General features: G+C 38.7%; 2 protein-coding genes and 1 pseudogene across 7 annotated transcripts in view; all 3 read right to left on the minus strand.

Moving 5' to 3' along the window:
• The window catches only part of LOC145495821 (protein argonaute-2-like), a 50,780-nt gene extending 41,718 nt beyond the window's left edge, over positions 1 to 9,062 (minus strand). For 4 of the 5 annotated variants that reach the window (XM_081475405.1, XM_081475402.1, XM_081475403.1 and 1 more), the window contains exons 1-2: positions 7,912 to 9,062; positions 4,120 to 4,395 (exon numbers count right to left, since the gene is read on the minus strand). In XM_081475405.1, coding sequence (XP_081331531.1) covers positions 4,120 to 4,395; positions 7,912 to 7,930 — 295 coding nt within the window. In that variant the 5' untranslated portion in view covers positions 7,931 to 9,062. The remainder of the gene's footprint in view (positions 1 to 4,119; positions 4,396 to 7,911) is intronic. The other variant, XM_081475404.1, reaches the window with a different exon arrangement.
• A 1,184-nt stretch (positions 9,063 to 10,246) lies between these two features.
• LOC145495846 (protein argonaute-2-like) lies at positions 10,247 to 18,181 on the minus strand (the record flags this gene model as incomplete). Its single annotated transcript, XM_081475432.1, has 7 exons — positions 10,247 to 10,764; positions 10,868 to 11,067; positions 12,002 to 12,793; positions 13,143 to 13,496; positions 14,602 to 14,776; positions 15,659 to 15,833; positions 17,941 to 18,181. Coding segments are annotated over 7 exons (2,022 nt in total), but the record flags the coding sequence as incomplete, so codon positions are not given.
• On the minus strand, positions 18,181 to 26,574 carry LOC145495848 (uncharacterized; annotated as a pseudogene). The gene is made up of 5 exons (XR_014050479.1): positions 25,936 to 26,574; positions 23,013 to 23,213; positions 22,195 to 22,484; positions 21,086 to 21,142; positions 18,181 to 19,139 (listed from the first exon to the last, which is right to left on the minus strand). The product of XR_014050479.1 is annotated as an uncharacterized LOC145495848 (transcript).
• Positions 26,575 to 26,801: the final 227 nt, after the last annotated feature.

Genomic DNA, 26,801 nt, shown 5'->3' on the forward strand with positions numbered 1-26,801 from the left:
TCAATTCTTACACCAGTGTTCTTTTATAATACAGTGATAAAATAGACTGTTTTATCTATGTTTTTTTGGGTAGCAAAGGTGATGAACTGCTCCTTTGCAAAATAGACATAAGATACATGTAGGCTATGAAGATCCCGTTTTATCTGAGTCAACTTTGACTAATGACAAAATAGCTTTAAAATACACTGTTTTATCCCTAGCTTTTGAGGTTGATTTTATCCATGTCTTTTGCATTACAAATTGTGTAAGAAATAGTCTATTCTAATCTTATTTTATCCCAGGCAAACAAATAGTACTTAACAAATGGCAAAGTACATGTTTGTGAGAAAATATTTTATTTTATTCTGTATTATTTGCCAATTCAAGATTCACTAAATTGTAACACTGTAAAACATGATTTTATGGCAGCAACAAAACTACAACAATTAATCTACAAATTCCATGAGCAATGTTCCAACAAGAATAATAATATTTTAAGTTTGATCGTGAAAATCTAGTATGTAAGAAGCTCGAATTGACTATTCATGTTAACAGTCAGTTTTCCTTTAGAAACATACATTACAAAGCAGTTAGTTTACCTTTAGTGATACAGAAGGTTGAATGGGAAAGAGATGACAATGGCATGCCAAAATTAATCTTAAGGTTAAGCTTTAAGCTTCATCTCTTCATCAAGTTTAAAAACTTAATGCTTCTCACAAGTGGATAGTTTTTCAACTCTGTAAGACAAATGATTTCTGCAAATGGTGTCTTAATAATTTCAAGCCAGTGTCTGGCCTCTAAAGTCACTGAAACAGAGTAAAAAGCTGAATTTGAACACGACAGGTACAAGACGCCATCTTGGATTTGAATGTTGATAGGAACCTGGGAGCGAGTCCTATGACCCATGATACAATGCTATGAGAAGGAAGTGCGTTAATTTCAAAGGTTATTCAAACAGAAATGCATCAGGAATGATGTTTATAAGCAACAAAATCTGGTTCTTTTGGCCCTGAAAGAAATTGTACGTATAAAGAATCACAAGGCTTCTGAATTTAGACTTTAAATGACATTTTGATGATCAGCACTGCAATGATATTTATCTCTAAACTTGATCTTGGCATTTTGCTGCAGAAATTGTGAAATGTCTTCCTCCTTGTACAATCATACATCTGTAACTTAACCAAAAACAATTTAAAGCTTCTCATAGAAGTTGATCTGAAATCATGTTTCTGTTGTGAGCAGTTGCTTTTAGCTTACATGAAGCCTTCAGAGGTCAACGTACATGTATTTAGCTGATATTAATTACATGTTGCTGTGTGCTTCTCTTCTAGTTATTCACTGGTTATTAAAGCAGAAAAGCGTGGAAGTAATAGATTCAGCAACAGAACTACATGTTAAAAAGCTAAGTGAAAAACAATTCACAAACATGAGTGATAATAATTTCACTATTTCCATCACAATCTGTACTGTTCCACTCTGTTGGACCTGACAGGAAATGCACTGTAGTCTTGCAGTTCGAAACTTTGAATTTGAAGCTAGACCTTCAAAAATGTCAGTAAGCTTAAATCTGTACGTCACATAAAGAACCCTTCAAATTTAGGAAATAAAATTAACTATGAACAGAAACAAGATGTTCCAGCTGGTCTTTAATCTGATGTGGTCTCCTCCTTAGCTTTGGCTACTGGACAAAATTCTTAGTGATAATTCTTTTAAGAGTGGCTTAATAGAAGGATAATGTTGGTGAGTCACTGAATTTTGGTGCAGTATTATTTTGTTTAAATTGTCATTTACCTCCTACTTTAATATCACTGTTTTTTATACACTGTGTTAAGATACCCAGCTGTCAGAAAGTGTTTTGAAAACACTAGATACCTAGATAAATTAGATACCTAGATAAATTATTATTGATAGAATTTCCACTGCAAAACTAATTCATTTCTTCGTAGAATAGTAGATCTTTCTTTAGAAATGTCAAGCAATTTCAAGTATTATTTTGACTTTGTAGTTTAAGAAATTCTCACCTTTGGGCATACTATAAATTTTGATGTTTTTACACTGAGAAAATAATTCTGGCACTCCGACTCCAGAGTCAACTCTCATAAACTTAAGTCCACACACAGTTGAAGCCCTCTGAGAGTGCTCGCTATTTGTTCAGAAATGCCAAGAGATTCTAAAGAACATTTTGGTTTTGTATTGGACGAATCCTCTTAGCCTCAGCATACTATAAAAATCTAGATCTTGACTCACTGGCACAGTTGTTTAGAAAACTAGATCAAATGGGGCTCTCATGTGCTCTATTTTATACATGTAGCTATTTTTTTACTATTTTCCTAAACTTATTCACCTATTATCAGCTATTTTAAACCTACTTTTGTCCCATTTTTTTCATGATCTTTCTGGTCACTGGTTTTAAAATAGACATAGGTTTAATGTGGGGCACCTATGTTAAAAATATTTTTTTCCCTGTTTCATGCCTATGTTAAAGCTATCTTAGGTCTACTGTATGTTACAAGGCTTTTTTTCCTACTTACCCCAATTTTATGCTTCTTTTATGGATAATTTAAGATTATTTTCTAGGTATTTTATTAAATTCAACTTGTTTCATTCATGCTATTTTAATACTATGTTCTCATCAAGTTGCATAGACATTATTCATTTTGTTAAATTGGTTTCCAATCCGTACTGTACATCGAGAGTTGGTTACGTATTGTGTTATGTCATGTGAGACATCACAAAATGTAACATTTCACAACTACTTACATGAAGTAAATTCAAAGTTTCATGTCAACCGCCATTATGGATACAAAGCTTTATGCTTCGTTCTTTCTCATATCACTTGATGAAACAGCTTCACAGCTGTAAAAATCAATGAAGCTGCTGGAAAAATAACTTGAAAGGCCTCAAAGATAAGGTAGATGGTTTGTAATGAATAAGATCCATTTGCACTCCATCAAGTGAGACACATAGACATTAGGGTGCTGAGACTACACAGTACAGACTGGAAAATCATTTTTAAGGCTTCTTTTTTAATGTTATGTGTGTCTCTTATGAAAAACTTGAATAATATGAAGAGAATTTAGCTTCAGTCAACTTCTTAACAATTTTGTAAGAATTGTTACACATATAAAATTTATGTTTACAAGTAACATTTTTTTGTTAGCAATGTGGACATAGCCTTTGTTAAAACAGTTACTGTTACTAAGGGCCAGTCCCCGAAATCTGGTGATCATATTGAGAAACATGTTCTGTGACTCCCTACATCTGATAAAAAACTAATGCATGTAATTATTGGAACTGAAAAAGTTGGACAAAGATCTTTGAGGGTATTGCAAGATCTTAACAAGGTCCCTGAAGATCTGAGCAAGATCCTTGCCAATGTTTTTGTGGATCTTGCAAAATTCCCTATCAAGATCCTCAAAGATCCTGGTCAAGATTTCCAAGGGTCTTTAAGGATCTTCAAGGATCTTCAAAATTCTTGCCAGGATCTTCAAAGTTCTTGCCAAGATCTTGAAGGATCCTTAAGGATCTTCAAAGATCTTCAAAGTTCTTGCAAAGATCTTTAAAGATCTTGCAAAAGTCTTCAAAGATCTTGAAAAAAACTGAAGATCTTTCAAAGATCTTGAAGGATCTTAACAAGAACTTTGAAGATCCTTAGAGATCCTTCAAGATCTTGGCAAGATCTTTGATGATCTTCAAAAGGTACTGCCGAGATCTTTGAAGATCTTGCAAAGATCTTGTCAAGAACTTTGAAGATCCTTGAGGATCCTTAAGGATCCTTCAAGATCCTTGGCAAGATCTTTGAAGATCCTGGCAAGAAGTTTTAAGATCCTTGAAGATCCTTTAGGGTCCTTAAAGATCTTAACCAGGATCTTTAAAGATCTTGATGAAGATCCTTGCAAAGATCCTCAAGAAGACCCTCAAGGATCCTTGAAGATCCTTGAAAGATTTTCACCAGGGACACTCAGATGAAAACCAAGCTAAAAACATTATTATAAATAAAAAGTTAAAACAATAACTGTTGTTAAATTCACTAAATAACAGACTGCTTGATCTAGAGTCCAATCACACTAAACATTAGACTGCTATATTCCCATCATTTAGTAATAATTATTATATAAAAGTAGAAAATCAGATATTTACCATTAATGTAACAAAACTGCTCAGCCAAGTCTTGGCGTTGTACAAGTCTATGTTTTAAAGCACCACACAATGCTTCATAGGTTGCAGCAGAACCTTTTTCTTGTTTCCAGTGCTTCAACATATAGTATCCCTTTTCAGACGGTTGGTCGTGAGCTTGAGCTATTTCCAGGAGCTTTGTATCAGTGATATCTAGGCGGCGCCCAAGCTTTTTCCAATTTTCTACAATTTTGTCACCCAATTCTTCTAATTCTTCATCTGTGGGTGTGCCATCCTTAACTAGAGAGAGAAATAATTGTTTACAGATAACTGTTGTTGTTGTTGTTGTTACTCAGAAAATAATTTTAATAATAGATTCCTATATGAAAGTGCCTATGAAGTAAAAAATACTTCCTGCTTATTTGAAAGGATTTTTAAAATAAAAAAAGAACTGCGTTTTCCTTTTTGGAATAGCTTTTTTCATTTTAGAGATATTCACGTTTTTGTATTATGCAAATGAGGAAAGTGATGACGTCATAGGTGGTTCCTCTAAAACAGCACAACACTCAATCTAAAACTCTAAAAATATTAAAGCAGTGTTCTTCAAACTTGGCACCAGCAATGTACATCACAAAAGAAACAGAATGACTCCTACTATGCTGTTGCCATGGCAACACTCTTGGCTCCAGTCTCTTTCTCTGAAAAACCAAATATCCCCGTTTGCAACCTTTTAAAGTGGGACAGAGGGTCTTGCTCGGAACACACATGGTTCCCATATTGTCTTAACTCTCCCCATTAGATTGGTTGGAGTGGATGATCCTTGTTTAAGATAAAATCTGGGAATTTTAGTTTTAATTAAAACAGAACCAGCAGCATAACTGTTGTCATGGCAATGGCACAACAGGTGTCATTATGTCTCTTTTGTGATGTACATTTCTGATGCCAAGTTTAATGAATACTGCTTTAATATTTCTAGAGTTATTCTCGATTGAGTGTTGTGGAACCACTTATGACGTCATCACTTTCCTTACAAAAATGTAAATATCTCTAAAACGAGAAAAGATATTCCAAAAAGGAAAATGCCATTCTTCTTTGCTTTGAAAAGCCTTTCAAATAAGCAGCAATTATTTTTTACTTCATGGGCACTTTTAAAAGTATTCTATGACATTTCTTCCAAGTTAAAAAAAAACACCAAAGAGGTTCAGCACCAGCTTAAATTAATGAAAAACTAGGTACAAAGGGTAAAAAGTAGGGTAACCTCTTATTCACTTGCAAAACTATGTACTGATGATGTCATCCCAGTGGTAACAGGTCAATTATAAATAAGTGTCAACTCCCTGGTCATGCTGTTCAAACAAATATTGCAGCAAAATAATGAAATATATTAAAAACCCCAACTGGCAGGAGGTAGACCAGTTTGCTACAATATGTTATGAGTGTAGCCAAGGTTTTGCAAGTAAAACAAGATTTACCAGTATTATAAACTCATCGCCAATTGATAAGGTAATGGGTAAGGTGCCTGAGGGATGGTGGAGCCGAGATACGAGTCTCAAGCAGAGCACATACAGCTGTAGGTATCTATGGCAACCCTGAGTGGCAACCACCAGGTACTGCCACACTGACAGAGTCGGTGGAGATACGGTACTTACCACCACATATACTAACCATCACCAGCAAATTAGGGAGAGAGGCAAGGGAGCAAAAACGCACTTAAAGTGTGAATGGCACTTGAGGCAAACTGCTTGTTCTTACTCAGCCAGCAAGCAAAACATGTAAGCCATTGGAAAACCCCATATGAGACCCTGTGCAGAGCATGGTTGCCCTGAAAGGCCACTGACCAGCATTGGCTCGAGTCAAACTTTACCTTAATTACATTTAGCCACATTAAATAACAGTAAGAGTTACAATTGTAATGCAGACTCCAGACCGGGGATAAAATGCAGAGTGCAGACTGTAGTCATTTTAAATACATATCGTATTATTTCCATTATTGATTGCTGACCATAAACAGGGTTGTTCAGCCTAATCATAGTAAAAGTCTGCACTCTGATTGGCCAGTGAATACCACTAAGCTTAGCCTGAAAAACAATTCTGTAATCACCTGTTAGCTTGTTTACAGTTAGCTCTCAATGATGGAAATGGTAACACATTTTAGTTAAAAAGTCTACAGTCTGCATTTCACCCTCAGTTTGCATTTTTCCCCTGTTCGCAGTCTGCAGTCCGCAATCTGTGTTTCACACTGACCACATTAAATAATAATTTTAACTCTAAATCATTAACGTCTCAAAATTAATTGCTTTAACTGAGGGATAACCCATACTTATAGAGGACACCTACCTACATGTGAAAAAGAAATGAAAAAAACCTCAGACTAATTCTTAAATAATATTGCAGTGGAACCCTGCTTACAGCCAGTCAGTGTAAAATGCAGACTGCTGACTGCAATCTGCATTTTACCCCTGGTCAGCAGTCTGAAGTCTGCAGTCCACAGTCTGCATTTTACACTGACTGCCTTAAAGCCACCCCATTAATACATCCACCTCATTATTGCGGCCATTTTATTACAGGTAACAGGCAAATCAATCGATAAACCAATAATCGATATCAATCGATATCAACAGCAATTGATGAGAATCAATGAAGAAAAAATAGTTGTGACTTCAATTGTTATCAATTGCCAATTGTAATCGATAACGATTGATTCATTGAATGACTGTTATCGATTGTTAACGGAAATTATTTTGTCCTTTTACAAAGTTACACTGATAAAATGTTTGACAAAATTTGTCTGTAATGGTTTCATCAGAGTCATTTTATCACAGCCTGTGTATCTTTTATAATTATCAACAAAATGATGAGAACATAAACAACTAAGAGAAACATTTTGGGCTTTACATCTTGCTTTGCCAGTTTAAACCACCAAAAGAAGCTCAGGCTGCAGTAGCAGTGTACCATCCTCCAGTCTCATTGTAGTGTTGGTATTATGTAAGATGAAGCAAATAAACGAGAGTCATTTGTTCTAGTGATTTTGATTATCTGCATTAGGAAACAAATGCCAGAATAGATATCAAAGTAGGCCAGAAGGAAATGTAATATAGTTGCATAGCAGTAATCACTTTGCTACCGTAAATATTGACATGTGAAAGAAGAAACAATTTTCGGGATGCATGTGTTAACACAACTATGAATGGACGATTGCCAAGAATCTGCTTTAGACCCCAGAAGACTGAAATAAAATGTAATGCTGAAGATGACTGTCTGTCTTGTGTTGCTCCAGGTATTATTTTGTAAAATAACAAAGCCATCTTTGAATAGTCTGGGTGGTTATTGTCAATTTTTTTCCAATCGATTGTTATCAATTTTTGCCAATCCATAGTAATTGATAAAGAAATTTTTCTGTGAGTTCAATTGTTATTTGTTGATTGCAGATATCAATCAGTAGCAATCAGCAATTGATATCGATTAATATTGATTGAATCAATTGGTTTCGGATACTGATTTTTATTGATTGACTATGCCAGGTTTATTCAGTCTTAATTTTGGCAACCCTGTTAATACAGCCAGATTTTTGTGGCCCATTGGTGACCAGATTAACGAGGTTCCTGGCTACATAATCTTAAGCTAATTAAATTAGGATACGTTGACAAGAGCTACAGAACATGGGGACAAGATATGCAAATCTTACTTAAAGTAGTACTTTAATCCTTACTCTTACCTTCATTGGCTTATCACTCGATCCGCTCTTCCCACGTAGATGTCCGCAATCAAATCCAAAGCACACGAACAAACAAACATTATACAATGATATATACTTACCACGTGAAATTTCTTCCATGTCTGTATCACCGACTGGGACATGCAGTTAGGTGGAAGTTCCATTCAAGTCACGTGAACGAATTGAACGTAATTTGTGGACTCTTTCTGAATCATCTTTCAGAAAATGCTGTCCTTCTTCGCATGTCAGCGTAAAAGATTGCACGCAAAATTACTCTTTCTTAGGCGCTGTCGCCGACATAGCGGTGAGTGGTAGATGCACTTCCCAGCTCTCAGATTCCGGCGGACGGTCGCAGACTTTGAATCAAGCCGAGAATCAAGAGATTCACTGGCAAACTGGAAGACCAATGAAACTTAAAATCCCCGTAAAACTACTTATGACACTGGTTGAGTCAAAATTCTAAAACCTTAGGTTATTATTCATTACCACTGATCCGAAACAGTTCCATCAACGCTCCAAGCGACGAGAGTAACTGAGTAGCAGGCGTTCCTAAGGGGAGGGGAGAGGGGAAGGGGAGAGAAGTAAAGGAAGTTTTTCTTCTTCTTTCTTCCTCGTCATCTTTGGCCGATTACGAATCACACTTCCTTCTTGCCCTCTTCAGTTATAGACAAAACATAGACCCCTTTCTGGACCTCCTTCTGGCTTCTTTTCTAGATCCCTACCTGACCCTACCGGGACTCCGCAATTTTTCTGCCAAAAGAAGGAACAAACTGCGCAGTCTCATTACTCCAATGACGGATCATTCTCGTTCCCAGAGTCTTCGTTCCCCTTGACCAGCGGTTGGAAAGCGAGAGCTCTGGGAGCAACCATTTTGAAATAACCGAATTCTAATGATTCTGCCCATCCGGTTTCACTGCGCAGTCTGCATCCATGGCGCATGCCTGAAATGGTTGCTCCCAGAGCTCTCGTTTTCGGACCGCTAGTCAAGGGGAACGAAGACTCTGGGAACGAGATTGATGACGAGTAGTACTGGGGACGAACAGAGGTTTCGTAACCCTTGTCCGGCGGAACGGGAAAACGACCGCTGGACAAGGGTAACGAAGGCTCTGGGAACGAGATTGCGATTCGTTACGAACTTTTGCGGCATGTTGCATTCACTTTGATTTTACAGATACGAAGTTGTTTCATCTATAGTGATATCAGAAAGAAAGAAAGAAAGAAAGATGCACGAACTGAAAGTTTACATGAAACTTTCAATTTACGTCATGTAAGTAGCTGCGAGATGTCACATTTTATGACGTCTTACGTGAACAAAACAAAAACGTAAAACAGGCCCTTTGCAGCCGGGGTCACGTGACCAAAATTTTTCCTAGAAAAATTTTATAATATGGGCTATAACTTAAAGACTGACAGAAATGGAAAGAGCGCATCGAAAATACCCATATGACCAAGTTTGAGGCCCCAGGAATTAAAGAGTAAGTTTATACGACAGTTTCAATTTTCGGAAAATTTACAGGATTTGTATGTAAAATGTTGCTGGAGAGCAAGGTCTTGCTCTCCAGCAACTTTTTCCATACAAATCTTCTTATTCTTTTACAAATTCGGACCGTCATAAAATCTCCTTTAATGATGGGGGCCTCAAACTTGGCCATTTTGATATTTTCGACATGCTTTTTCCATTTCTGCCATTATGAAAAATAGGTCACGTGATGGCTTAGCTGCAAAGGGCCTATTTCGTCTTGGGAGTGCGTAGTACTGACTGGAAACCATTCAGGTCACGTGACTTTGAACCATTCATTCCCAGATCTCTTAACGATGAAGGAAGAGAACTGGGAAAAAGGTTGATTTGTTTGTTATTATTATTATTTTTTGTTATTATTATTATTATTATTATTATTATTATTATTATTATTATTATTATTATTATTATTACTACTATATTTATTCTTTTTTTTTCCTTTCCTGCAAGGTTTTTTTGTCGAGCTCGCGCGCTCAAGTCCTAGAGCTCCGCCTGCGTGGAAAAGATATTTTTGTCTTTTTCCTCCTGTCTTTTTCTATCCCCTTGAGTTTTGTCTTGTTCGTATCCCCCAAAGAAGGAAGATGATATATCGTTTTTGCGCAAAACTGTGGAGGAATTAACTTGCCCCAGTCTGCGATATTTTACGCTTTCAGTGTTTTGGGTATCCCGAAAAATTAGGGATTTGGGTATTGGGTTGCTCAAAATTTGGGAATACTAAGCATTGCCAGTTTCCAATCTTGTCCCTAGGGCCCAAGGCCCAAGAGTTTTTGGACAGCGCTGACCGATACCCGATGCTCTGGACAAAAGCCAGCACCATTCCGGCTGTTGACACGTACTAAAATGGGAAACAAATCTTGACTGCTCCGTCATAATTATATTGCATAAAACAAAAAACGAAAACAAAAAGCTAACAAAACAAAACAAAAAAAGACCGTGAGAAGTAGTTTTGTTATTAATGTAATAATTGATCATAATTAAAGTGGCCGAACACAATTTTCGCGCGCGCTCTTACTAGTGCGATTCAGAGCGCGCACAAGGATTACACACACAAAAAAAAACATGGCGTCGATGCAGCAATCATTTTATTTGCTCAATGCCCTCGCTATCAGAGCTACTTTTCTTCACGATTGAACACAGTGTATTGATGGTTTAGGCTTTTGGTGGAGAGATTTTTAGAAAACATAAGGATGCAACAAACCCAGCAATTTTCAATTTTTTTTGGTTACCGAAAGAACTCAACTCATTAGAATTTCACGAAATTTGGCCAGAAAATACTTTTGCAAATAAGTAGCTGGAGTATTGAGAAACATTTAAATTTAACAAAGTTGGCAGAATTATCCGGCTAAATCTTCACGTAAAATACATCGCTCCTTTCATTCTGTCGCTGACTTGAATGGCTCTTGCAGACTTCTCCAAATCTACAGTATCGCCGCCCCTAAAAAGTTGAACACGACAACAATTAAAAAAAACAAACAAACAAACAAACAAGGCCATGAGAGTAGAAAACTTGACGACAATCTTGCCACAAAAAAAACTACCTTCCATTTCCACCATTGGTCACATGGTGTCTAGCTCGGAATGCTACCAAATGTGCATAATAGGCAGGGGCTGGCATGGAGACACTGCGAGTGCACCGTGCATATACGTGACACAGCTGATAAGTGAGCTCTTGCAGATCGTCTGCTGTAAAGGCGTTATCGTCGTACAAAACGTGATAGTGTGTGGGTCGGCTTGTTCCCTGAGGAGAAATCAGTAACCATGGTAAAATTGTTATTTTACAGCCTGCAAAGTCTGAGGCAAGGTAAATATCTTGTCTAAATCAAAGATTACAGTTACGTAATACATAAGCTCATGTTTAACAAAACTGATAAGAGGAGAAGGGCTGTGGGAGGAGAGGGGAATTATCTGAAAAGTTAAAAAAAATAAGAACATTTTATATTACCAATAAGCAGCATGGTCAGCTGAAAATAAGTTCATAAGCAAAGGCAAGGAAAGGAGGAAATGACCTGATTGACTGCTTCTAAACAGACATGTACAAGCGGGTGGGGTGTGTATAGAGGAGACAGATAAATAGACAGACAGACTGACTGACTGACTGACTGACTGACTGACTGAGAGACAGACAGACAGACAGACGAACAGACAGCCAAGCAGGTAGGCTGGCAGGTAGGCAAGCAGACAGACTGACAGACGTAATGAATGATTGGTTGATAAAAGAGCGCCAGGGGTCCATAAAAACAAGTTTTAAAGTGGTTCCCTTTTGGATGATCGAGATCAACCTCGTTCCTAGGGTCTCCCGGCCCTCTCTTACTCCAGGGGTCGGTGAGGTGCGAGACCCTGGGAATGAGGTTGGATCGAGATCAGGACCTGTGATCCAAGATAACTCGGATCATGGTGCATCAAAGGAACCAATTCACCAGTTCATTTGATACACTACGATTTTAGTGATCTTGGATTACAAATCCTACTGATCCAAATCTTCCAAAAGGAACGTACAGTACCCTGAGATTGGTTTAACTTCAGGGTTTAAGTGCAATACGCTATTTTACAATAATATTTTTGAAACAAGAAAGTAACTTGCTCATCCAACCCAATGTAAGGCAACTTGGAGTTTCTCACTGAGTTGAAGCAGCAAAAAAAACTTTCCCAAATGTTACACAGCATCAAATTACTTGGATTCCAAAGTGGCTGCACAGATAAAAGTCAAACTCATATGGGTGTGTTATACCACTGTCCACAGTGGTACCTGGAGGTACATTCTGAGCTTTGCCTGAGGCATCTCGTTTGTCTTCACAGAATAGTCTTGTGTGATGCCGCTTCTGAACCACAACAAATGTAATTTTTGGGCGATATTCCTTTTCCAGCATCATACAGGCCTCCTGAACAGCACGCACTTCATGAACAAGAACTTGGTCAAACTGACCCTCGCCGACTCCATCACGGTAGAAAATGATCTTGGACGGCTTTAGTTTCCTGTTGGCTATGTAGAACTCGATAAGAAGCTCTTTCACCATGACTGCCAGATCTTTAATAATTTCCTGAGCACCTCCTGACTTCTCGTGTCTCTGCGCTCGAACCCGTGCGCAGTATTTGGTTACATCTTTATCCATACTGGCCACAACAGCCGCGATAGATGGAATCCCATTTTCAGTGGGAGAAGGGTGTGTTACATCAGCACCAAAGATGATGACAGGTTCTCTAAAGACAGGTGACTTCTTTGAGGGATCAATAACTTGATTGATTCCACCTAGTTTGGAGTTTATCTTCAAAGAGATATTGGCACAGACTTGAGGTTTCGCTTGTTGTACAAGTTTTGACTGAACACACTGGGTTGGAATTCCAATCACATTGTCACCCACTCGTTTTATCTCTGAGTAAAGATCTTTAGATTTCTCTGGCAGAACAGCCATGATAAGCTGTAGTTCGGGAAGGTCTGCTGCCCATTTGCAAAACAGTCTTTCCACCTAATCAAATGAGCAAGTAAAAACTTCAATCTTTCAGCACTCGTTGGTTGTCAATATACTGACAAGCCACTTATAACTGTACAGTCCGCCATGCTGGAGGACCTTTCTGATAGCTTCCCTAAGTGTTTTCCTTCTTGAAGACAGGCATTGAAAATGGTTTCGCTTTGATTTGGTTTTGTTTTGTTTTTGTTTCGGTTATATCTAGCTTTTTTCTGACCGCTAGGTTTAAAATGAGGATGCTGATTTATTGGAAGTGTTTTTTTTTGTCAGTCTCGTCGAATTGACTTTGACAAAAGCCACAGAAAACCTTTGTACACACTATACCATTTTCAGAAAATAGAATTCTTACGTCATTTTTATCCCTCGCATATTTCACAACAGTGGGCTCCTCTGTCATTCTCATTCCCTCTCCACTGGACACAGACGCCATTTGCTGACAAAACTTTCTCAGATGACCGTCATTGCACCAGCGGGGAGGCGCAAAACAAGCTAAAGCCCAGGTTTGAATGCGAGCTCCCTCATGGAGTGATTTGTTTCGCATGTCCCACGCACCATCCCGCGGAACCAGTGGCTGGTCTTGAGGACCGAGGTTGAGTCTAGGTGCGGGAAGGACTCGACCATCCACTTTGACCATGTCAGTGCTGACGTAAGTCTTAAACTCCTCCTTTAAGTACTTACTACTAGCTCTTATCATCTCTTGGGCCTAGAGTACGAGATAAAACTGACGTTTAAGAATGTTATTGCTCATTATCGTATTAGTACATGGGTACCTGTGTTTGCACATTCAGTTACCGGCTCAACTGAATGGAACCAAATGTTTAGAAAAGACTGCACGTAGCAAGATTTTTTAGTGCAATATGACTATAGGTATAGGCTCAAGGCTGACACTTTTAATGTCCCTTCTTGTCCCGAAGGATTCAGTCTTTAGGAATAGTGTAAAAAATGTTTGAAGGACACTACACAAAATAGCAGCCATATCACCATACATGTAACTTCCATTCGACAGAAAAAGGAACACAAATACCGTAAAATCCCACGTTAAAGGCTTCCCGGTTAAAAGCCCCCTTCCGGACATAAGCCCCCACCCCAGGGATATAAGCCCTTCTATTTGCTAACAAAGATATTATTCTGGATATAAGCCCTCCCGGATATAAGCCCATCTAATGTATAAGTGCGTTCCTTTACAAACATCAAAATTTTTTAACCGAAAGTTATAGGCTAATAGGGGAATAATGGGGTAAAAGCTTTAAATGTAATGGTATGTTAGCTTTAATTCGTTTCTCAGATACGTTTTATCTCGTCGTTCCGAAACATTTTTTTATTCCACTTATATGCCCGCCAGATATAAGCCACCCCCCCCACCCCCCGTTTATAAACCCACCCAAAACCCCTTATGAAGCTTCACGTGGGATTTTACTGTAGTTCCCTATTATTACCCGCTATTTCATCTGCGAGGACAGATACACATCACATGTAAAATCCAAGACAACTAACTTTGCATATTTTTGAGTTCAGCAAAAAACTGTTCCTCAAATGTATGATTTTTCACATATCTACTTGTTTAAAAACCTACATACATGTATTGTCAGTACTAAACTATCCTTCAAATATTTTGTCGGCTATTATCGCTGCAATTTAAATTTTGTTGTGTCCACAAACATTGACCAAACATTTGCTGGTGTAAACGGGCAAGTGCCAGCCAGTTAATTTATAACTTACAAGACTTTCTGTGAACAGATATGGTAGTTATGCTTTCCCTGAAGAGAACTGCGAGAAGAGGCCCGAGTGAATTGAATTATCAAACATACCCAATACTGAATGTCCCGCTGTCGTTCAGGTGCAGTGCGAGCAGTACTTCTGATCATATTTGCTGTCTGTTGCTCTGATAAATGCCTTTTTTGACAAGGAATGATGGTACACACTTCTAATGGCAGGTACTGGTCCCTTTTTTGGCCAACTTGTAGGCAGGGTAGGTGAGGATATCTGAAATTGAGATAGTACGGTTTGATGCATTTTATCTGTTTTTAGATACTTCTTTTCTCTCTCCAAACAGATGTACAAGATATATACACTATAAACACTATACGTAAAGGCTGGTTTCCATATAATCGCTGAAAAAAAGTTCAGTGATCGTTGCGATGTTATGTGAACAGCTTTTGAGCGATTGTAGAGATCGTTGCCACAAGTTGATCGCTGTAATGGACCTCAGTTCCACCGCAACTATCATAGCAATGGTTGTGATCGTATAAAAATTGTGGCAATCTTTTACAAGAAAAATATAACACAATACAGTGCGTTGTTGTTTGATCCAAGTCATCGTGGCGATCATATGGAGACAGGTAGTCGTAATTGGGGTCGCTCAACGTTTTCTGTAGCGATCGCAACGTGTAAGCACGTTTGAATCCCTGACCTTTTGCTTTAGAGTTTCACAGCGACGTATTCTAAGACTTAGCATACGTTTCTGCGCACCGCGCCCCTACGTTTCGTTTTGAAATTTTCTGAACGCACGAACTTTCTTCACGAACTTCGCGAACTACTAGCATACTAACAGAAACAGCAAAGTCAAATATACTTCTTTAAAGCAAGTGTCGCGTGCACGCGAAACTTGTTACGGACATTAGTCGAATTCCATGCAATTTAGGTTCCTTTAAAATTGTTCAATTGTTCGAATTCAAGTACTTAGATCGTCATATAAGCCGCGTATACACGATCAAGTTTATCGCTTATGTTGTAATTTGAAATTCGATTCTACCTCATCTGTTTGTTTACAATAAACTGGTGTAATTAAAAATAATTTGATCTCCCGCTACAACTCGTAACTTACTATATCGCAATTCACTAATTAGAAAAGTAACTGTGCAATACCTTAACTGCAACCCGCATGTATTCTTAAAATGCTCTGCAACGGTTGTTTTGCTTTTGCGACCAGTTACTCCATCCTCAACTTCAAACTGTAGCTTTTCTGCAGAAAAACTTGATACTCCCCACACGGTGTACTTTCTCTTAATAGAGGCTGCATGAGTAGTTTGTATTCGGATTCCTTAAGGACAAAAGCTTAAGTATTAGTGCAATTATTCATACCCAGACCCTAAACAATGGTCAATGCCCCTTTAAAAACCTCATGTCTTCTTACTCCAAATTGAAATATGTCTCAGAGGAACTTTCTAAAGTTTTAGAAAGTCCTGCAACCCAAGCATGCACATGGTGTATATTCATTATTTTGTATAAATCTAAGCAAGCCGACGTTTCGGCGTCATCGTGACACCATTCTCAAGGCAAAGTGAATAAACGATCCGCAATACGTACTTGTGAGCTTGTGTTTAGAGTTATTCTATCGGGTTGGCGTATTCTAGTCTTACGAGTGGACAAGTTCAAGAAAGACAAAAGTACGATAATAAATGTGATTTGGTGATACTTTCGCACGACTTGTCGGTTCGTGCTAGGAACGTACTTGAGGCTGAGCCTGCCGTTCTAACTACCCAGCGCTTCCCCACAAACCGATATAATCACTAGTTGTCGATGTGGCGCAGTAGAGAAGTTATCTGCCCGGAGACCTGGAGGCTGTGAGTTCAAATCCTAGAGAGACAGGCAATTTTTCTTTTATTTTTATACTTATTTTCTGTTCTTTTTTACTCATTTTTTTTCCTTGAACATTTACCGAAAGGCAGCGTTTGCCTTTCCGATTCGCGCTTGTGTTAAATGAAGGGAAAAAAGTAAAAATAAGGGCGCAGACAACACGATATGAAACGATACGCCAAACAAAGGTTGCAAAACGCTAACAATGGCCTCCATCGAAGGACCCGGCGAAGGATCACTTGAAGCATCACTCGAAAGGTAGACCCAGTCTACCCCTAAGGCAAAATATGCTCTCGGAGGTCTGTTGCGTGTCATCCTGTATACATATCCACAAGATTTGTCCTGACTTAGCGGGCCTTATGCATTTATAATGCATACGCCCACAATAAATTAATGCGAAGATTTGATATCTATACTTTTACAGTCTCTACAAATTAACATAATGAATAACAAAGGATCACAAGTTCATCAAGTGAATACCTTTGTGTGAATCGAGTCCGTTTGCACGTTTAGAGATGGTTCAAGCTTTCTTATAAAAAAAATCTCCTTAATTAGGCAATCAAATTTGTTCGAGACTTTAGTGAGCACGTGAAATTGTTCTGAAAGACAAGTAGGAACTTAATATCCGCTTGCTTATGTTTTAAAAAATCGTTATCGATCAAGATATATAATCTGAGTATTAACTCTTTTCGTCTAGAGTTGGTCCTGTTCAGCAGACTCTGTTTCTGTCTGCTGTCACTTTTTTGTTCAGTGTAATGTATAACCTTTATTTACCCTTGGCAGTGTTATAGCACAAGTGCTAATGGGGCCGAGCAAACAACTGAAACGTAACATTGTTAAGAGTCCTAACTGCCCGGAGGCAAACCGGTTGGCTACTTACAAGCGTGGCTGACGATTTGAACTCGGGACTACCGAGAAACAAATCCAGGTAGTGCTCGGAGTGGGACTCGAACCCAGGACCGCTGTATTGCAAGTCCGACACGCTGACCACTCGGCCACGCTGTATAATGGCAAGTTTACACGCCCACCGACCCAAGTTGTTCAAAGAATGGATAATGCAATCCGCCAGGAAAATCGCTATTACGTATCACGTGGATTAGTGCTGACAAACAAATTACGATGGATAGTGATTTACCCAGCAGATAGCATTATCCATCTTTTTAAACAAACGGGCTCCTCGGGTAAATGTAAAAAAAAAAAAAAAAAAAAAAAACATTACAAAATTCACGAAGTAACTATTAAAGGACCCTAGTCAGCCTCTGCCATTTTCGATGCCATTGAAATTATTGAAATTGCATGGTGAAGCGAAATCTTATTGCTTCACTGTAAGTTGTGTTCCTGAAAGTATGTTCAAATCTCTTTAGCAGTTTCACCAAACTCTCACATGTAAACAAAAACAAAGGTGCCGCTGACTAGGGCCCTGTAAACACACAAAAGAAAGTATGCAAAACATTAGCAAATGATTTATGCAAATACTGTGTAATTACATGCTCATGTCTATGACCAATTTTGCATTTATTATGATTTCAATTCACGTTATACCGTGCAACTAAGATCTTATGCACTCTTACCACGTATAGCCTTCTCAAGTCTATGCTTATCAAGGCGAAAATTACGGTCTTCCAGACTTTGAGGCGTTACATCCCGTCCAAGATTTTCACTTACGAAGTCTATGACGTCTTGTTCCTTGTAAAAACCTTTTGCAGAGACTGCAACGAAATAACCAAGAAAATGATGGCTATTCAATATTTGATGTTCAAAGTGTAATTGCAGACGTAAGTTAACTTTATGTCTTCTGGGCAGATATAGCAATTAATAATCAAATTATACTGTCTAACAAAAATGCAAACATATCTTTTTTTTCCAACTTGTCGAAGAGTGATCTACACAAGTATTCAATGTCACACTGTAAAAATTCATACAGGTGCAGATGTTATTGAGTTGATATAATCATGCAAAATGTGGGTATGGTAAAAGTTTCTGCAGAAGCATTTCCTTGAACATTATCTTGAATCAATCTTCAGGGCTGGCACTAATTTTTGAATTTAACGGTGTTAAATCGAAATTCACTACATTTAGAGAGGTTTCCTAGTTGAAAACACATTTTAAACAGTCATGTATTTTAAAAGGACATAAGGGTAGGATAGTAGGATTCTATATACCCTCCAAATGTTTTGTTGAAAACAGTAATTGACCCCTCAATTGTCAATGCAATAGTCTTTAATTTGTATGTAGACATGCACTTGCTGTGATATGTGGCTGAAATAGTGATACTCAAAAATTTCAAAGAACAAATAGTTCCACTGTGGTGTGTATTAGACAAGAGTATCACTGTGGTAGAGATGCTCTATATGTTTTTGCTTAGTCTCTAGAGTTAAGTTAACCATCAAGTAAAGTGGCTGACGAAAAATCGGACTGGTCCCCAGCCTGGCCCTTCATTAGGACAGCCTGGCCAGCAACGTACCTGCTCTTGTTAAAATCATCATTGATATTGCTTACCGTCAATGTTCACCAGTGGAGCCTTCCATTCAGAATGTCTAACGCTTGGTCTGTAACCAAACCGCACCTCACACCCCTCACCCAGGGGTCTCCCTTGGGCATCAAATGGGAAGAATGACCGCCCCACAGGTGTGTAATAAAAGGATGGAATCGTCCGTGTGATGCCATTTAATGCCTGAACTACATCTTGAGGCACTTTTCCATTTTGTTCACCACTCAAGAAAATATTTAATTCAAGGATACTAACTGATGCTTCAAACTGGATTTTAACCTATAGAAACATTAAAGAAGAACATTAGAAACCTTCTTTTGTGTAAAGGACCTACCAACTTACATAGATTCCTAGTTGATTTAGTACTATTGCACTGGATTTCCCATGCTAAGAGTCTCACTCTGAGTCAGCCCTCTGCAAAACCAGAAGTTCAGATTGAGCATTTTCAGAAAATATCCATGCACCACAAGAGCGATTGCTGAAAATTCCAAGGGTACAAGCTAAGGGTTCTTAAATATGTACACTCTTAAATGATGTTGTACATCATTATTTAATATAAAACATGCAAACAAGCTATAGATTTGGTGAAACAGCCCCTGCATAATTATGAGCAGTTGTCATCCACCCATTCCTTTGGGAAATTACTGCCTAAAAATGCCTTACTGAATACATTTGCCTCCCTACAACTTTTCTGTAAAAACTATATATATATATATATTTATATAATAACCCAAGTTATTCTCGCATTTTGATTGGTTCTCGCCTATGATCTATTAGAGGACAGACGCACGATTGACGTCATCATTTCAAAGTTTTTCCCTCTGTGTTTTAAAATGGCGGAAAGTTTTAAGAATTTAGATAATATTTTACATGACTGGGCAAAAGATAAGGTACAAGGAAGTCTTGTCCAGGCATTGAACAGGTACCAGAAGCATAGTCTAGCAGGAAGAAGAAAGATAAAGCCGTTTCTGTTTTAGACAATGACTCAGAAAAAATACTCGAGCAGTCTCAGTCCGCAGTCAAGCGAGACTAAACCAAACACAAAATTAGTCTTGGTAAGCCGAGAACCATTGCTGTCTCGAATTTAACAAACCCAATAAACAAAATGTTTATGAGATTAATTTATTTAAAACATTGAACTTTTCTCAGTCTCAAAATAATTGTTGACACAGTGATTGTCTGGACTGAAACATCAAAACCACTTCTTAAAATCAGTTAAAATAAACACATAACCTTGCTTTCCGATGCGAGTGTTCCAGTCCGTTTCAGGGCACAGCAGCGAGCAAAGTATAGCTCACTACAGCTCACGGCCAACTGTATCGCAGCTAAAAGGTTCTCCGACACTATTTCAAACTGATTTGAGAATCACCAACCACAGAGGACACAAATTTCCACCATCACTAACGCTCCTTTCATTCAAAACTCGAATCGAATGGCCTCCAGGTTGACCGCAGCCGCAAGTTTTCCGAGCGTAGTTTTTCAACTCCTGCAATATTCGAGGCAACATCCAAGCTTTTCGGCTCACAGGGCTGCTCTGATGACAAAAAGTGACTTGACTTATCCAGCATTTTCTTTGAGATTTGTAGATTTCGCAGTTCAATTCTGCTTTCGCTGTAAGTTTTCATTCCACGAGAAGCGACGCCTGAGTCAAGTTTGACAGTGGCGTGATTTTCCCGGACCAATCACAATTCTTTGCTACGCATAGCAACCAATGAGATTGCTTCAATTTGTATAGACAATATATTACGTCAAATGGCTTTTTTCGTGTTCGCCAAAGTGGGCAAAGGCCGGCTTTCGAGTTATGTTGAAAGATTTTGAAATAAAAAAAAGCTTTATCGGTAGTAGTTTGTTTCGTTATTATATAAAACAAATAGATTCCATGTTGCCGTGCGTCTGTTCAGTAATAGATCACAGAAGACGTCAAAATGTGGTAAGAACATCAGTGACACACTCGGCTATCGCCTCGTCTGCCACTTTTTTGTTCTTACCACATTTTGACGTCATCTGTGATCTATTACTGAACAGACGCACGGCAACATGGAATCTATTTGTTAAATATACATATATGTATGTATGTATGTATATATAAAGCATTCATTAACATTTATACAGCAGTAATAGCAGCGCTTGCAAGTGTCTTAGACACTTACATGTACAAGCAGTGCTTGGTGCAGGTATAATATGTTTCGTATGGGTATACATACTATTTAGAATAAGTTAGTGACCTTAAATTCCCTGTCTTTTCCTCCATCCTCACCAGCCAACTTGACACTAAGTTCAGCCTATTCAACAGTCAAAAGAAATCAACCTTCAGTTATCAAGCATTGAATACAAATCTTCTGGTAAACATAATAGTGCTACAATTTATTTTTCAATTATAAAACATAGTCCTATTAGTCAAGTACATGTGCTCAGGACAAGCTTTCCTTGCAAAGTGATGCAGCCTTCTTGCAGAAGGTTTTCATTTAACTAGTGATATCTATGGGGGTGGGGGCAGGGCAGGGCATACAACCCTTGATAATGCGGGGTACATGTTAGCAAAGGTGCTCCAGTACACAAAGTACCTCTTTCTGTAGGGTGCTCCTTTATCTGACATGCAATGTTATGGGAAGTAACCTTTTATTGGGGTCTCCCTTTATGGAAGGTGACCTTTTACCCAGAAATATCTCTTTATGAGATTAGTGCCCCTTAAAAGTAAATGGAGGGTGCCCCGTTATAGAAGGTTCCCCTATAAGTTATGGGAAGTGCCTGTTAATGCGTGGTGCCTTTTATGGGAGGTGCCTATTTATGGGAAGTTCCCCTCAATGGGAAGTGCAGTGATGGGAGGTACCCCTTTATTGGAGTTGCTCCTCTATGGGAGGTGCCCCTTTATGGGAGGTGCCCCCTTATGGCTGATGCCCCTTTATGGGTCCCCTTTATGGGACGTGCTTCTTTAAGGAAGGTGCTCCTTTCAGGGAGGTCCCCCTTATGGGTGGTCCCCCTTTATGGGACGTACCCCATAATGGAAGGTACCCCTTTACAGGAGGTGCCCCTCTATGGGAGGTACCCTTTTATGAGAATTCATGAGAGATGCACCTTTATTGGGGATGCCTTAATGGAGTGTGTCCCTTTATGGCAGGTGCCCTTTTATGAGAAATCCTCCCTCCTGGGAACTGAGTTGCCTCATCATGGAAGGTACTACTTTATGAATGATGACTCTTCATAGGAGTTAGTTCTTAAATGTAATAGGATTTGTCTCTCTAGTATACACAATCATGTAAATGCAATATCTCCAGGTCCCTTACAGTTCAGGAGTTTTACACAGCAGTAAGACTATTCAGCTTAATAAACTCACCGGAGGAAGTTTGATTCTGCTATACAAATTCCTCTCCCCATCAAAAGCAGGGTGGTGACCTTGGAATGTTGTATCTTTGTACCTCCTTATGATTTCATTCACAACATCTCTTTTCACTGATCAGGGACACTTGTTTGGGGTAATCTCCACATCATAGTGGTAGAGATCTGATAGTTGTGATGAAATATTGAGGCAGAAGAAGTTTGCCCTTAACCTTATAGGACGGCCTACAGTACCATAGCCTGGTCTTTTAGGGGGATGTGGTCCACCATTTCCTTGTGTTTGACGAGCTATGTATTGGAGAGGAAACAACTTTATACATTAATTAACAAATTAATTAAAAATAACTTGAGATAAAGTACTTTCATGTTCCAAAACTGCAAATCAGATCTGGTATTTTTTTTTTTAAAGTACCATGGTCTTGAAGTAATTTAAATTAATCTGACTTGCAACCATTGGTAACAGATAGGCCGTCAATAATATTAATGCAGTCAGAACATTGCAAGAAAGCCCACTAAAACACTCCTCGACTTCAGTATCACTTTGAGATACACACAGACACTGCAGGCTTAATGCTGTTTAGTGCCAGTGTACAACAAACTCGGTCAGGTGCATATACAGTACAAAGTTTTGTGTGTGTTAACATTGGCTACAGGTAATAACAAAGTGCACATGTACTATATAAACAGCTTCATCCCTTTGATTGTCTTTCCAAGGCTACCATGTACATGTTAGCTGTAATCTGTGAAAAAAAAAAAAAAATTACAACTCACAACTTTTACAAATGCTGACGGTCAATCTTCAGAATCAAAATTTACCTTTTGTAGCCAAGCTGGAAGCAAGCTTTGTTAATTGTTCTACATCTTGTTTATCATCAGCTGTGGTTTTTGAGACACCAGCTGTCTTAACAGAAGAAGTAGCAGCTGATACACCAGCTGTCTCAGCAGCAGCAGCAGCAGTCAGAGTGGAAGGCACTGGAGTAGAGGCAGAGGTGTTGGAGGCTGCCACACTTTGAGGTTCTGTAGAGGATTAAAATTGATTGATAGATATATTCAAAGAGTGTACATCCTGTTGCATTCCAGTGTACAATTCCTGTTATCCATGGTAATAGATGTCCAACAGTAGCAATTAAATAATGAAAGAATGAATGATGCGAATGCAGCCATAACACTACTGGAGAAATGACCTGAAAAAAATTTTTTTGGACATCTATTACCATGGAATTCATATACTTGAGCTGAGTATTACGTCCACTGAACATATAGGGCCAAACCTACACACGACCACTCTAATGTGGCTTTGATAGCTCAGTTGGTAGAGCATTGCACTGGTAACACAAGGGTCGTGGGTTCAAATCCCATACAGAGCCTGAAATTTTTTCAGGTCATTTTTCCAGTAGTGTTATGGCTGTATATGCATCATTTATTCTTTCACAATTCCTGTTATGTTTTATTTAGTAAAAATGGTGGTCAGATGCATATTCTTGTACAACGTACATAATTCTTCCTTGTAAAATCTCAGTAACATATCAAGTTACACCATATTCAAACAGAGCTTTTTTTCACACTACCTTCCTTAACTTAAGGAATACATGTTTAAGGAATTATATAATGAAACTTAGAGAGATAATGTACAACATCCAAATATCTTTTCTTTGTTGCAAGCAATCTTTACTTGTCAGGATGTAGCAGACCAAAAATTACAGACAGGTATGAAAAACTTGATCCATAGGCGTGAGTAGCCTAGCCTCCTACACAGACACAGTCTTCCTCACCCTTGAATGTAATTATAGTTTTCTGATCACTTATTGTTGTTGCAATTTGTCTATGTTAGTTTTTTATGTATGTTGTATTTTATCTCACGCAGTTCATTTAAAATAAGGAATCTAGAATTCTGTATAAACTGGCCTAATTACTCAGATGTCTCCTTTTTATACTTGTAAACATATTTATTTTTTTGTTTTTGTTTTTGTTTTGATCATCTGTGCAATTGAATTGGAGTAAATAAATAAATAAATGTCTGCTGAAACACCAGGCTATGCATGTGGCCCAATCACAGCACACTTCCCGATCAAGGCAAGGCACTTTGCACCCAGATAAATTTTGCAAAAGACTTCAACGGATACAAGCATGGTCTTTCAATGGGCTTGAACATTAAATTTATTTTTTTAAAATTACTTATTGATTTAAATCCTTATCAGCAAGAAGCTGTTAGAGAGTACAATGTATTTCATGAAGAAAGAGATGGACTTGCTCATAGAAGACATTTGTTTGGTTAGGTCTGCAGGAAGTCTTCTTAAAACTTTAGATGACACCAAAATACTATAGAGCGTGGCCTTTCAAAGAGTGTCTGAGACACTTAAAATATTATGTTTAAATTTGTGAAACTATTGGTATTTTGTGAAGAAAAAGATAAAAAGTGTTACTTTGTAAATCTGTGAACTTGGACTGGATTTGAAAAATTGCACATTTTAGACATACTTATACCTAAAAGCATAATTTACCATTGAATGGGTGATTCCAGAAAATATCCATACCCTACCAGCTTTTGGCGAATAAACATCACACGTTGCGTGACTCAAAATTTGGCCAAGAGGGAGTTTGGGTCTGGTCACCGACAAAAAAAAAAATAATAACAACAATAAACCACGGGTAGAACATGAACCGCGCTTGGCCCATGGCCACACGGTTAACAAGAGATCCATCAACTTTAGGGCATCTGGAGCCCAATGTGCAACCCACATTTTATTGCTTTTCTTCTGTTAATGAACGTGAACATATACGTGATTGATCAATGTTTGTCTTGTTTCTTACTTTCCGCAGTAGTTAGCAGTGTTCTCAGTTCGTTTGTGCTTTCACGCTCTTGTCTGTCTCCTCTAGCAACCCCCTCATGTACTCAGAATTCTAATCGTAAGCACCCCCAGGCCGTTGGATTTCTAGTTGAAAGAGCCTCCTTGCCCTCAGAATTCCAAAAAGTAACAGTACAGGTAGTAGTTACAGTATATCGCACCAAAGGAGCCTGTTCATTTATGACTGGCTTTTTATTACACCATTACCCAGTGCAAATTGGCTCTAAAGTAATTTCAGAGTGATCTCCAGCTGATCTTTACAAAAAAGGGGAAAGAAACGTGCTGTCTGTTTCAGCAGACATTTATTGGGGAGGAAGACTGCTTGACAACCCTAAAGAGCTTTTGTGTAGAAGGCTATGAGTAGCTGTGAAACATACGTTTTTGACCTCCAAACATGGAACCCATGCCTAAGGGGGTGATTACATGACAAATATCGGCCTGGCTGAAATTACAACAGGTTAGGTGGGGGCTGCGATTAACAAAACTCAACCTAAGGGCTAGGCCCAAAATGTCTGCTATAAACATCATTTTTAATTTGGCACTGCGTTTAACTTAATACTATTTACAACTTTTGAGCTGCGATTAATCAGCCCAGCTTCTGAAACAAATCCTCTTGAAATAAAGTTGGGAATTACATGGAGAAGATTTCAGCCCAGGCCTAGCTTCAGTCCAGGCTGAAAGTTTCAGCCCTGCCTGGTTTGAGAATAGACTGAAAGCCCAATGTAATCGGAATCAAGTTTCCGCCCATGATGTCAAACCAAGAAATCCTCACTTGGTTCAAGAGGCATGTATGATATCTTACTGCCAGAAGAATGCAAATATGCTCATCATTCTACAAACTACAAATTTAAACCCATTGTGAACAGATTCATCTTCATTTCAGTAAAGCTTACCCTTAACCTTGGTACCAGAGGAAGGAGATGACGTAGATGACTTGCTCGCACCAGGAACTTGTTGTTCTTTTCGTTTTGATTTCTCTTGTGGCTGAAGGACTGCTGTAGAACTAGAGGGCGTCTTGCCGCCTTCCCCTACATGTACTTTCTCATTAGCTGTAGTCTCGTTCTCTCTCGGTCTCTCTCGTCCTGTCTCTGACAGTTCGTCATATTCAGCTGCTGTAGAACTTGAAGGCTCATGATCTGACCTTGCTCCCGTAGCAGGCTTCTCTTCGCTATCAACTTCAACTTCGTCATCATCGACAGGCTTTCCTGCCCCTTCGTGTCTTCCAGGAGTGGGTAAATCTTGTCCTCTGCCACGTCCTCTGCCAGCACCGCCTCGTCCCTTATTTTTTCGCTTCTTTTTCCCCTTCCCTGGTCCTGGGGAAGACATTTTTGATCTTCAACATAAACTGTACACACGAACAATTGCGAAAAAGAATAAATGCTTCGTTAAGCTTTTTCTTCTAGGGAAATAACCATGATGTAATGGGGAATGACAACCAATCAACAATGAATAACCATTTCTCGGATCCTAGGAAAACAAATGTCCCTGTTTCCGCTTATTATACTCTTTTAGAGGGAAATTTCCTCTTCCTGTGGAAAAATAATTTAACATACGTCTTGATGTACACACCTGTGCAAGGGTAAAGAAAGGTGTTCTGGCTTATGAGACTCTATAAATGGTTTTCCGTCGTCAAGTCGTGCATGGCCGTACTTCCGTCCGCCATCTTTGTCCGATCCATCCCCAGGGCTCCCCAGGCCCGTCTGTCCCTCTTTTTAAAATCGTCGGGGCTCTGGCACGAGGACAAGGTACAGACGAATCA

Source organism: Orbicella franksi, chromosome 8 (genome assembly GCF_964199315.1).
Source record: "Orbicella franksi chromosome 8, jaOrbFran1.1, whole genome shotgun sequence".
Lineage (NCBI taxonomy): Eukaryota > Metazoa > Cnidaria > Anthozoa > Scleractinia > Merulinidae > Orbicella > Orbicella franksi.